At 43.1% G+C, this 13,383-nt stretch overlaps 1 protein-coding gene across 2 annotated transcripts in view; it reads right to left on the minus strand.

Annotated features, from left to right (window-relative positions):
• CLPX (caseinolytic mitochondrial matrix peptidase chaperone subunit X) overlaps positions 1 to 13,383 on the minus strand; it is a 52,793-nt gene that overhangs the window by 29,605 nt on the left and 9,805 nt on the right. For both annotated transcript variants that reach the window (XM_044279400.1, XM_044279399.1), the window contains exons 2-4: positions 5,334 to 5,491; positions 4,660 to 4,774; positions 4,127 to 4,281 (exon numbers count right to left, since the gene is read on the minus strand). In XM_044279400.1, the coding sequence (XP_044135335.1) occupies positions 4,127 to 4,281; positions 4,660 to 4,774; positions 5,334 to 5,491 (428 nt within the window). The remainder of the gene's footprint in view (positions 1 to 4,126; positions 4,282 to 4,659; positions 4,775 to 5,333; positions 5,492 to 13,383) is intronic.

A 13,383-nucleotide genomic window follows, 5' to 3' on the forward strand; every position in this document is an offset into this window, starting at 1 on the left:
CAAAAGGTTTCTACTTTAGTGTTATTATTCTCATGAATGTACCAGTCTGAGAAGAATACTCCTTGTCCACTTATAAATTTATGATGGGAGATAAAGATAAGCTCTATGCAGCTAGTGATAATTACCTATACCATTAGGTATTTATTAATGAAGCAAAATATGTAATATTCATGTATTCATTTAATGACCCCAAGTTAGTCCTTAGCATAAGACAATAAGTCAGACAAAAAAAAAAATTATATATATTTTTTTTTTCACTTTATATTATATTGTTATATGTTATGAAGACAACATGTATCCAGTATATTATATTTCTCATTAGGAGAATCTTTGTCTCTAAAAGAGTGCCTGTAAAGATGTGCGTTTTGTAACAATCACATCTTTGGTATGACAGAGGAGGTACTGATATCTGTGAGAAAACAAGGCCATTCATATCATTATAGGACACAAATCAATAGTGTAAAAAACATTCAGAGAGACGCCTAGAGGTCTGTCTCTAATTGCTTCAAGTGTCAGAATTAATCCCTATAGCTTTGCATTAAAGCTTCTAAGGTCAAACGTATAGAATACGTTTTATTCAGACTTACATAAGCTAACCCTTTATACTATAATGCAAATAGCTTACACAGCCATGCCACCTAGGTATGAGTAGGTGACATTACAACAGTAGCAAAAGTGCATTCTGGATAAGGTTATGTCGTCACATTTTTAATCAATGGTCACGCCCATCCGACAATGATTGGAAAGTTCCAAACTAGAAAGGTGTGCCTAACTGATAAGTTTGGTTTATGACCACATACACAGGGGGAGACTAAGAAAAAAAAACAAAAAACAAAACAAAAACACACACATAAAAAAAAGGAGAGGAGAGGAAAGAGAAGTTAAGCTCTTTCGAGAGGTCTATCAAGATGAAAGCCATGGTGAGATGCGCTATGATGGACCACCCAGCTTTCCGAGAAGCAGAAGTGAGATTCCTACTAGGACTTGGTAAGAGACACGAGACACAGAAAATGATATTTCATTCTATCAAGACTATTTTGATAGTGTGGGTGAAATTATACCATCTAAATTTGCAAATAAATAAATAAAATTAATTAGTTGATTTCGAAATTTCCATACCCAATCGATACTTTTGTCCCGGTATCGATATGATATTGGGATTTCAGTTTTTTCGATACTGGGCTGCGCTTCTGCGCAGTCTAGTATCTCTGAACATGAGCGCGCTGCTATCGGCGCGCTCATGTTCTCTCAGCAGCACGGGGAGAAGGAAGCTGTTCCGCCTCCCTCCCCCCTGTGCTGCTGCCACCAATGAGAAGAGAGGGGCGGAGGAGGGGTGGGCACACTGTGCCACCAATGATAGGACTATTTCCACAGAGAGCGGCGCCCAGCGATGTCTCAGCACTCACCATTAGTCCTGGGCACCACTCTGTTTGCTCGCAGTACCCCATTACTGTCTCCTCTCCTGCTCCACATGCTGCTGATTACTATCGGAGCGATGGGAGGAAACATCAGCTTCACTAGTGGGCGTTCCTTCTCCCTGGCTGTAGCGCTGTCCAATCGCAGCGCAGGGAGAAGGAACGCCCACTAGTAAAGCTGATGTCTCCTCCCATCGCTCCGATAGTAATCAGCAGCATGTGGAGCAGGAGGGGAGACAGTAATGGGGCACTGCGGGCGAACAGAGCGGCGCCGCTCTGTGTAGCCCGATAGTGAAAGTCTGGAGTCCCATATAAAGTAGTCAGTCTTTAACACAATACAGGAGGCGGGTGCCGGCAGCAAAAAAAAAAAAATCGATTAAATATACCAGTGCAAAGCCGGGTCCTTCTGCTGGTATTGTGCTTTTTCATAGGTGTATAACATTTATATCTAAATATCCTAATTATAGTGGATTTGATTATATAAGAGGCCATATTGTAATATACGAAATGGTGAATATGTTTATTAAAGTAGGCCGAAATGGGTTCATGGAGAGGACACAGTTCATAATTTCTTCTCTGTAGATGTACCAGTCTGAGAAGAGTCATTCTTGTCTACTTATAGATTTATGACTGAGATAAGGATATTCTCTATATGCATCTGGTACTAATTATCCCTACGGTTTAATGTCCATTGATGAAGCAGAAAATCGGTGATACATGTATACACATACTAAAAACTAAAGTTCACTAAACAAGATAATAAATAGGAAATATGTATTGTATTATATATTGAATATTATGAAGGACGTCAATGCATCTATTATATATTTCTCACTAGGAATGCATGCACTCCTAAAGCATGATGAGAAGAATTTTAAGTGTAAACTTTGTTAGTAAGATAGTGATATTGTCACTAACAATCAACCGTTGGAGTAACCAAAGACACACATGTCTGAGAGTACAAGGTCTATTGTATTCTTATCGGCACCATAAATTTGGTAGCTTGGTCTCAAATGGTACACAAATGTCTGTGGTTTAATGGGTATATGTATCAAAGATAATCCCTTATGTTATGTGTATGGAATGTAAGACGAAATCAGACCTGGACATTTAACCCTTGCTAGTAGCTTATGCAATAGTGCCACCTAGGTACGAATGGGTAACATTACACCAACAGCAGAAATGCATTCTGGGTAATATAGTGACATCATAGTCATTATCAAATGTACACGCACCTGAGGGGTTAACTGCCACTGATTTGCTGCCAGTACCCTCCTCCTGTCTTAAGGGGTAATTATTATTGGTGGCGCAGTTCGCCCGTCCCTCTGAACCACCTAGTATTAAAATCATTGGTGGCAGTGGCTACCGGGTACTCTCCCCTCCCCCTCATTGGTGGCAGCTTCTTATCAGAGCCCCAGCAGTGTAATCCTGGGGCTCCGATCAGTTACCATGGCAGCCAGGACGCTACTGAAGACCTGACTGCCATAGTCTGCTCCCTGCTGCTGTGTGCACTATGCACAGAGCAGCAGGGAGAGTGTGAAGTCCTATTCACCCTCATAGAGCTCTATCAGGGTGAATAGGACAAGGGATTAAAAGATCCCAGGTTCTGGCCCCTAAGGGGTGGAAATAGTTATTAAATAAAGTGTAAAAAAAATAAAGAAAAAAAAAAAAAAAAAAACACACCAAAATATTAAGTATGAATCCCACCCTTTCCCAATTTCACATATAAAATATATAAACAATAAATAAACATTACATATCGCCACGTCAAAAAAGTCCAAACTATTGAAATATATATTTAAAAAAATACATGCGGTGAACGCCGGAACAGAAAAAATTTTATAAAAACTGCACGATTCACCATTTTTTAAAATGTGGAATGCACGTGGCTTTTTTTTTTTTTGTTTGTTTTTTGGTGTGGTATCGAATACTTTTTTATGGTATCTGAATCGAACCAAAAATTTGGTATTGCAACAACTCTAGTTAAAAGTGCTACATCAATATTATCACTATTCAGTAAAGATACACATTACTGAATAAAAGATTACTGAATATTGAAATCGGACAAAATCTTTGATTGGAATATTCAATTCCATAGCCAATATCCGGCCTGATAATTTATAAGTTGTGTAGCAATACTACCAGATATCAGAGATTGGTCATAGTTTGAGCAGAGCAAGGGTTCGTATCTGTCCTCATCACTATTGAGTTTTATATTTCATAATTGTGGGCAGGCCTTGTATTACATTTTTATGTTGGAGAGGCGATATGGAACGCTGGTAGTCGTGTTAGAGCCATCTAGTGGTGAATTTAGGGCACTGCATATAACTGTCTTATTGCATATTATAGTTTTTTTTCTATTGATTAAGCTTTGATTGTATTTTAAAGGTATTGTATAATAAATCATTTATATTTTTGCATAGACGCTTGTACCTTATTTTACTGATTGCACAATATAATGACATTAATCACACTCCCTTTTTGAGGCGTTTTATATATGTCTACCTCTAGGATCAATTCTCAGTATATATTATAATATTAATTAAAAAATGTAATATGTAAAATATATATATATATATATTTTATTTTTTAAACTCATACCACACACACACACAAACACATATACAACTCATGCTCATTCCTAATGACTAGGTTACAGATTCAAATCCAGGCATATTTAACACAGACTGTGGAAGATTTGGTCAATGCACCTTTTTAGGTGGTGGTGGTGGTTTCTGTTGAAATGCTAGTTTCACAGCTTCAGCAGCAGTCTCAGGTTCTCTGTTTATAGACTTCTTTGAATCTGCCTCTGACAGCACAACGAAGAAGTGGTGACATTTCTCACACTTCACAAAACGAGTAGAGGCTACAGGGAGAGAATGAGTACAAGGAGTTAGAAAAATTAGGCTCTGGCTGGCCCTTTATAAGCCTGGCTTTTCCACTGAGAATGTTTACAAAGAAAGGTAGAAAAAAAAAATAAACTCACCAGCTAAAGAGCCCTCAGGTGCAGGGCTGTGGGCTGGAAGTGATAACGTAATATCCATTGTTCCCGTGACCACTCAGAGGATCACAGGCCTCAGCGGGCATTTTAACAAAGGACGCAACATCGCCACTTCCAGTCCGACATAACCAGACCCACAGCACTACCTTTGGCAGGCGAGTTAATCTTTGTTTTATAAGCCTGGTGGAGCCACTACAAATTTCAAAAAGTGCTGGACAAGCTCTAAATTACACTAAAACTTACAGACAAACGTCTCTACATGGGTGCACAGATCTCCACACTTCGGGCATCGCAGCTGATTTCCTCCTTTCCCTGAGCTGCCAGAGGACTTCTTACTGCCTCCTTCACTCACAGTTTTCTGCTCGTAGAGAAAAGAAAAAGGATTGAATTAGGCTACTTTCACACTCGCGTTTGGTGTGGACCAGTCATGGATCTGCACAAATGCATCCGTTCAGATAATACAACTGCATGCATCCGTTCAGAACGGATCCGTTTGCATTATGTTTAACATAGCCAAAACAGATCCGTCTTAAACACCATTGAAAGTCAATGGGGGACGGATCAATTTTCTATTGTGCCATACTTTGTCAGTGAAAACTGATCCGTCCCCATTGACTTACATTGTGTGTCAGGACGGATCCGTTTGGCTCAGTTTTATCAGACGGACACCAAAACGCTGCAAGCAGCGTTTTGCTGTCCGCCTCCAAAGCGGGATTGAGGCGGAACGGAGCCAAACTGATGCATTCTGAGTGGATCCTTATACATTCAGAATGTATTAAGGGCAAAACTGATCCGTTTTGGACCGCTTGTGAGATCCCTGAACGGATCAAAGACGGAAACCAAAACGCCAGTGTGAAAAGCAGCCTTAAATGAATGCTTCAGCATTAGCATACCATGGGTTAACAAACTAATACTACCTTCCCATCCCCTGATCCATCTTTGCTGGCGCCGTCTTTAGAGGCAAAATACACGGTAGTCTCAGAGAAGGCTCTATATGGTATCTTCCTCTTTACAGGAGCCTCAAGAGTTCCAGGTCTTCTAAAAACTAATAGATGTCCCCGACTGCAAGCAACTCCTATAAAAGGAAAGACAGACAATCTGAATTTACTCCTACAAAAAAATGATTTATACAGCAATACTCAAGATTCTTTACAGATTCAAAACATACCCCAAAGGGCAACTACATAGTGTTCCCACAGAGCAGGACCAGTTACAGCTCTCATCTACTACACATTCAAGGTGCCAGGGAACACTAAACTAAACAGATGTCCCCGACCCCCCTGCACCATTCACTAGTATGTCACAGAAGGCACACATTCCCAGATGTATTATGGGGGAGACTCATCAAAACGGATGCTTTCTGCGCTGTTCTTGATATCCCCTGCACTGCCGAAGGATGCACCACATTTATGACGAGGTGCATCCTCCAGCAGTCCGCGCACCTAAACTGAAATCTACGACTGATCTGAGTTGCCATAGATTTCTAGCTTCGTTTGCACCAGAAAACTGGCAAAGATAAAATTTATCTCTGCTGTTGGCCACGCCTTTTTCCTGCACTTACCACGCCCACTTTGGAAAAGTGGTGAGGGAGGCGTAAATAGAGGCACTTGAGACTGAGAAAAAAAAAAAAAAAAAAAAAAAAAAAAAGTCTCATTTAAAAAGTTGCAAACACAGCTGGCGACTTTTTAAAGCCACTTTTCTAATCTCCCCATTAGTGCCTGGACTTATAATGTGAGATAATGTGTTACGTGGCACTAATATTGCCTATAGGTTAGCCTACAGCTGACCATACACATTAGACGACAATCAGATGAAACCACATATTTCAATGAGACAGTCCGAACATCTAAAGTGTTTGGGGCGTGTCCTTCCTGACCGTCACTCAAAAGCAGATATTGGAGAAAATAAGGATTGGAAGTTGGATTTCAACATGCCTGATCCTTTGTTTTCAAGGCGTGTGGGTTGAGAAGAGGAACTCAGGTGACGTCCATCTAAGGTGTACCTTAATATATGTCCTACAGACTTCATGTACAGTCAGCATGGTTATTCCCAGACTGCAGGTAATGCTCACAGTAAGGGTAAACAGTGATAACTAGTGTGCAGATGTACCTTTTTTCATACATGCCGAGCTCCTTCTGCCCTTGATGTGCCGTACCACATACTAGAGCGGGAGGGACCCAGAAGAGGCACACGAGATGACATTACAGTGGCTGTATCCTACAAGCCCCACAATGATGTGCATGTGCTGACACCCGAGTGGTCCTCCCCACAGCTGCCTGCAGTCTCCTTGTAATGATAAACCTGATGAGATACTGCGCTTGCGCAGGACAGGCACTGACTCCCCAAGTAGCTTCTTGCCACTGACCATGCTCTGCTTTCTGAGCAGTGGGAAAGCCGAGAAGAAAGAGACCGGATCACAAATATCACTGCGCTGGGAGTCAGGGAAATCGATCTGAAAACTCTACTTCCGTGCATGTCCTGCCACAGCCTCACTACAAGGACATGCGAAAACCTACTGGGCAGGAACAGCTGGGGGTGCTGAAGACCAACTACAATATCTGGAAAGTAGCATTCCTATAGAAAAATTATTAGCATCATAAAAATAATCATTTAATGAGCAATTGTATTCTTTGGAAAACCCCTTTAAAGAGGCAATAGATATGCTTTAATCAACCTGTATAGTGCCCTTACTTTATAAATGAGGTTTTAAAAGGGGCTTTCTAACCTCAAAGCCAAATTTTCATCTTCATAAAGTGAAGAATGCGCTTATCTGCTCCATTCCAGCCCCCCAGTGCAGTGTGGGCAGGGGGCTGGAATGATGCTTCAATAACATTTTTGGCAGTAAAAAACAATAAAATAAAAGCCATTAACAGTGGCAACACAGTCCATTTTTTATGGAAAGAAAAAAAAAATCCTTTATAAAAGATTTTATTTATCATTTAAATAAACATAAGGCTATATGCACAACTGTATCCGGTTTGCAAATACGGATACCGGCTGTGTGCACGCCACACTTCTACTACAACTATTCTTGTCCGCAAAATGCACAGGAATTGGACACGTTCTACAATTTAAAGGGAGTCTGTCACCACAATTTGACATTATAGACCGCTTACATAGCGCTGTAGCACAACTATACATGCGTCAAATGGTACCTTTGTTGTGTTGTTCTGACGCTCAACAGAGAACAAAACAAAAAAAAAAAAAAAAAAAAAAAAAAAAAAAAAGGCAGTTTTATTCATATGTAAATGAGGGCTCACAAGTGCCCAGGGGCGGTCTTCCGGCTCTAAGTGCCCAATATCCCATCACCACACCCCTCCTTTCTTATGTGTGCAATTCTCCCCAACAATCAAGTTATAAGGGCGCAAATAGTCATTAGCCAGCGATTATTAAGAGAGCGGGCAACTTTAGCCAGCCATGCCATAGAGCCTCAAATTTGGACAGAATTTTTCGTCACATATTTCCCCCTCAAGTTATAATTAAACATTCATTTTATTATTAATGGACTCCTGTTTAGTGGGAGGAGTCTGTTGGATCCAATGGCGAGTTTCCGCATCAGGAACAATATTCTCTGAATACCCAGCGTGAGCGATGCATGTCCTACCAGATTGTCCAGGATTCCCAAAATGCAAACTCTGGGATCCAGAGGGAGAGATGTGTGAAAGGCCTGCCTTATGGTCTCAAGTAGCTCCTTCCAATACAACCCTAATTGACTGCATTCCTACATCATATGCAATAGAGAAGCATCATCCCTAACATATCTGGGACCCCTCGAGTCACTCCTGATATTCTCTAAGAATATACGTTTTATTGTTTTTTTACACTCCGTGTAAGAGCAGCAGCTGTTACATCATATGTTGGACTCCACTGAAGGAAAGTCTAGGGGAAAGAGCCAAGACATCGCAGCCCACAGCTCCCTAGATATAGGGCCAACATCCCTCTCCCATTTAGCCTTCATTAGTAAAGGTTCAGGGTGAGTGGAGTCCTCAAGCAGTCACTTAGACATCACGGAGACCAGTCCTTTGGTACTGCCTTTATCTAATATCTTCTGCATTAAATGGGTGGAAGCCGCCAGCACCAGTCAATCCTGTAAAAATTGACAAAGTGCCACCTGAGGAAGCCCAAACTCTGTTCGGAATTGTTCAAAGAACTTGAATGTAACATCCGTTTGTAGCTCATGTAAAGGGGGTTCTGCAGTTTGTTTAAACTGATTATCTATCCTCTGATTAGATCATCAGCATCTGATCGGCAGGGGTACGACACCCGGGAACCCCGCCGATCAGCTGTTTGAGAAGGCAGCGGCATTGGCAGTAGCGCAGCAGCCTACTCACTGTTTACCGCTGGCCCAGTGACTAGTATCAACTGGCCTGGGCGGAGCCAAGCTCCATTCAAGTGAACAGAGCTTAACCGCACCAAGGCCAGTTGATACTAGTTGTGACGTCACTGGGCCGGCGGTAAACAGCAAGAAGGCCGCGGCGCTACTGCCAGCGCCGCTACCTTCTCAAACAGCTGATCGGCGGGGATCCCGGGTGTCGGACCCCCGCCGATCAGATGCAGATGATCTATCCAGAGGATAATCAGTTTAAACAAACTGCAGAACCCCTTTAAGAACAGGACACCTGTCTACCCATTATGAAAATCCCGCTAAAGAGAACATTTCTGGCAACTTATGTCCACCCTTGTACATCATTAGCTCCTTGAATTTAGACCATATCTTACACATTAGTGAAAAAGTCTAGTATTGCTAGCAACCCTATACTGCTTCCAAGAGAGCCTTATTTCTCATCAAAATAGCAGTAATTCTCACCGAGGAACCCAGATTTGGTGTAGATAAACCATACGATTCCTTTCCCCTTTGAAGGGTCTCAGGATTGAATCTAGCTATGTGTTATTTCCAGATCAGCATATTTTATTATGAAAAAAAGTCCTCTGTGGGATCCTCACTGGGGAGTTGTGAAGAACATGAAGTAGGTGGGGCATTAAAGGGGTATTCCGGTTACCATAAATATACCTTTCTTCCTCTGCTACCCCCTGGGTTTCTTCATAGATTACCATGGCATCGACCGGTAGTTCTGAGCCTTTGTTAGGTCGAGCATGCTCAGTGTGTTGCTATCAATTCTCTAGTTAAAGGGTTTCTACCACTTCGGTGTCACATATTTAGCTGTCAGACACTAACGATCCGCTAGTGTCTGCTCTGGCCAACCATCCTAATATAATTGCTTTTGGGGCAGCCGTTTTGCTAAAAAAAGAACTTTTATTAATATGCTAATGAGCCTCTAGGTGCTATGGGGGCGTCATTAGCACCTAGAGGCTCCGTCTACCTTCAGAAACTGCCGCCGCCCAGCGCGTCCCTCCAGCCCGCCCATCTCCTCCTGAATGCGATCCTCCTTGTGAGCATATGTATTCTGCGCATGCGCAGTGAATGTCTAACCGCTTCCTTGCTCAGACATCTCCACTGCGCCTGCGCGATGACGCCATAGTGCTCCGAGGAACAGGCACAGTGGAGATGTCTGAGCAGGGAAGCTGTCAGACATTCACTGCGCATGTGCCGAATACAGGCGCTCACAAGGAGGATCGCATTCAGGAGGAGATGGGCGGGCTGGAGGGACGCGCTGGGCGGCGGCAGTTTCTGAAGGTAGACGGAGCCTCTAGGTGCTAATGACGCCCCCATAGCACCTAGAGGCTCATTAGCATATTAATAAAAGTTCTTTTTTTTAGCAAAACGGCTGCCCCAAAAGTAATTATATTAGGATGGTTGGGCAGAGCAGACACTAGCGGATCGCTAGTGTGACAGCTAAATATGTGAAACCGAAGTGGTAGAAACCCTTTAACCTCCTCCCGTCACACTAACGCCGAAAGGCGTCAATGCTGCGGCGCTCCCAGGTCACACTAACGCCAATAGGCGTCATCTCGCGAGACGCGAGATTTCCTGTGAACGCGCGCACACAGGCGCGCGCGCTCACAGGAACGGAAGGTAAGCGAGTGGATCTCCAGCCTGCCAGCGGCGATCGCTCGCTGGCAGGCTGGAGATCCGAATTTTTTAACCCCTAACAGGTATATTAGACGCTGTTTTCATAACAGCGTCTAATATACCTCCTACCTGGTCCTCTGGTGGTCCCTTTTGTTAGGATCGACCACCAGAGGACTCAGGTAGGTCAGTACAGTCGCACCAAACACCACACTACACTACACTACACCCCCCCCCCCCCCGTCACTTATTAACCCCTTATAAACCCCTGATCACCCATGATCACCCCATATAAACTCCCTGATCACCCCCCTGTCATTGATCACCGCCCTGTCATTGATCACCGCCCTGTCAGGCTCCGTTCAGACGTCCGTATGATTTTTACGGATACATGGATCGGATCCGCAAAAAGCATACGGACGTCTGAATGGAGCCTTACAGGGGGGTGATCAATGACAGGCGGGTGATCACCCATATACACTCCCTGATCACCCCCGGTCATTGATCACTCCCCTGTAAGGCTCCATTCAGACGTCCGCATGCGTTTTGTGGATCCGATCCATGTATCCATGGATCCGTAAAAAATCATGCGCATGTCTGATTGGAGCCTTACAGGGGGGGTGATCAGTGACAGGGGGGTGATCACCCTGATTACCCTGATCACCCCCTGTCATTGATAACCCCCCTGTAAGGATCCATTCAGACGTCCGCATGCGTTCTGTGGATCCGATCCATGTATCCATGGATCCGTAAAAAATCATGCGGATGTCTGAATGGAGCCTTACAGGGGGGGTGATCAGTGACAGGGGGGTGATCACCCTGATTACCCTGATCACCCCCTGTCATTGATAACCCCCCTGTAAGGCTCCATTCAGACGTCCGCATGCGTTTTGTGGATCCGATACATGTATCCATGGATCCGTAAAAAATCATGCGGATGTCTGAATGGAGCCTTACAGGGGGGGTGATCAGTGACAGGGGGGTGATCAGGGAGTCTATATGGGTGATCACCCCCCTGTCATTGATCACCCCCCTGTCATTGATCAACCCCCCCCCCCCCCCCCCCCCTTGGTAAGGCTCCATTCAGACATTTTTTTTGGCACAAGTTAGCGGAAATTTTTTGTTTGTTTTTGTTTTTGTTTTTTCTTACTAAGTCTCATACTCCACTAACTTGTGTCAAAAAATAAAATCTCACATGAACTCACCATACCCCTCACGGAATCCAAATGCGTAAACATTTTTAGACATTTATATTCCAGACTTCTTCTCACGCTTTAGGGCCCCTAAAAAGCCAGGGCAGTATAAATACCCCACATGTGACCCCATTTCGGAAAGAAGACACCCCAAGGTATTCCGTGAGGGGCATATTGAGTCCATGAAAGATTGAAATTTTTGTCCTAAGTTAGCGGAAAGTGAGACTTTGTGAGAAAAAAACAAAAAAAAAAATCAATATCCGCTAACTTATGCAAAAAAAAAAAAAAAATTCTAGGAACTCGCCATGCCCCTCATTGAATACCTTGGGGTGTCTTCTTTCCAAAGTGGGGTCACATGTGGGGTATTTATACTGCCCTGGATTTTTAGGGGCCCGAAAGTGTGAGAAGAAGTCTGGGATCCAAATGTCTAAAAATGCCCTCCTAAAAGGAATTTGGGCCCCTTTGCGCATCTAGGCTGCAAAAAAGTGTCACACATGTGGTATCGCCGTACTCAGGAGAAGTTGGGCAATGTGTTTTGGGGTGTCATTTTACATATACCCATGCTGGGTGAGAGAAATATCTTGGTCAAATGCCAACTTTGTATAAAAAAATGGGAAAAGTTGTCTTTTGCCAAGATATTTCTCTCACCCAGCATGGGTATATGTAAAATGACACCCCAAAACACATTGCCCAACTTCTCCTGAGTACGGCGATACCAGATGTGTCACACTTTTTTGATGCCAAGGTGGGCAAAGGGGCACATATTCCAAAGAGCACCTTTCGGATTTTACCGGCCATTTTTTACACATTTTGATTGCAAGGTACTTCTTACACATTTGGGCCCCTAAATTGCCAGGGCAGTATAACTACGCCACAAGTGACCCCATTTTGGAAAGAAGACACCCCAAGGGATTCCGTGAGGGGCATGGCAAGTTTTTAGAATTTTTTATTTTTTGTCGCAAGTTAGTGGAATATGAGACTTTGTAAGGAAAAAAGATAAAAAAAAAAAAATCATCATTTTCCGCTAACTTGTGACAAAAAATAAAAAATTCTAGGAACTCGCCATGCCCCATGCCCCTCACGGAATACCTTGGGGTGTCTTCTTTCCAAAATGGGGTCACTTGTGGGGTAGTTATACTGCCCTGGCAATTTAGGGGCCCAAATGTGTGAGAAGTACCTTGCAATCAAAATGTGTAAAAAATGGCCTGCAAAATCTGAAAGGTGCACTTTGGAATATGTGCCCCTTTGCCCACCTTGGCAGCAAAAAAGTGTGACACATCTGGTATCGCCGTACTCAGGAGAAGTTGGGGAATGTGTTTTGGGGTGTCATTTTACATATACCCATGCTGGGTGAGAAAAATATCTTGGTCAAATGCCAACTTTGTATAAAAAAATGGGAAAAGTTGTCTTTTGCCAAGATATTTCTCTCACCCAGCATGGGTATATGTAAAATGACACCCCAAAACACATTCCCCAACTTCTCCTGAGTACGGCGATACCAGATGTGTCACACTTTTTTGCTGCCAAGGTGGGCAAAGGGGCACATATTCCAAAGTGCACCTTTTGGATTTCACCGGTCATTTTTTACACATTTTGATTGCAAAGTTCTTCTCACACATTTGGGCCCCTAAATTGCCAGGGCAGTATAACTACGCCACAAGTGACCCCATTTTGGAAAGAAGACACCCCAAGGGATTCCGTGAGGGGCATGGCAAGTTTTTAGAATTTTTTATTTTTTGTCGCAAGTTAGTGGAATATGAGACTTTGTAAGGAAAAAAGATAAAAAAAAAAAAATCATCATTTTCC

The sequence above is a fragment of the Bufo gargarizans genome, chromosome 2, assembly GCF_014858855.1.
Source record: "Bufo gargarizans isolate SCDJY-AF-19 chromosome 2, ASM1485885v1, whole genome shotgun sequence".
In the NCBI taxonomy this organism is placed as follows: Eukaryota; Metazoa; Chordata; class Amphibia; order Anura; family Bufonidae; genus Bufo; species Bufo gargarizans.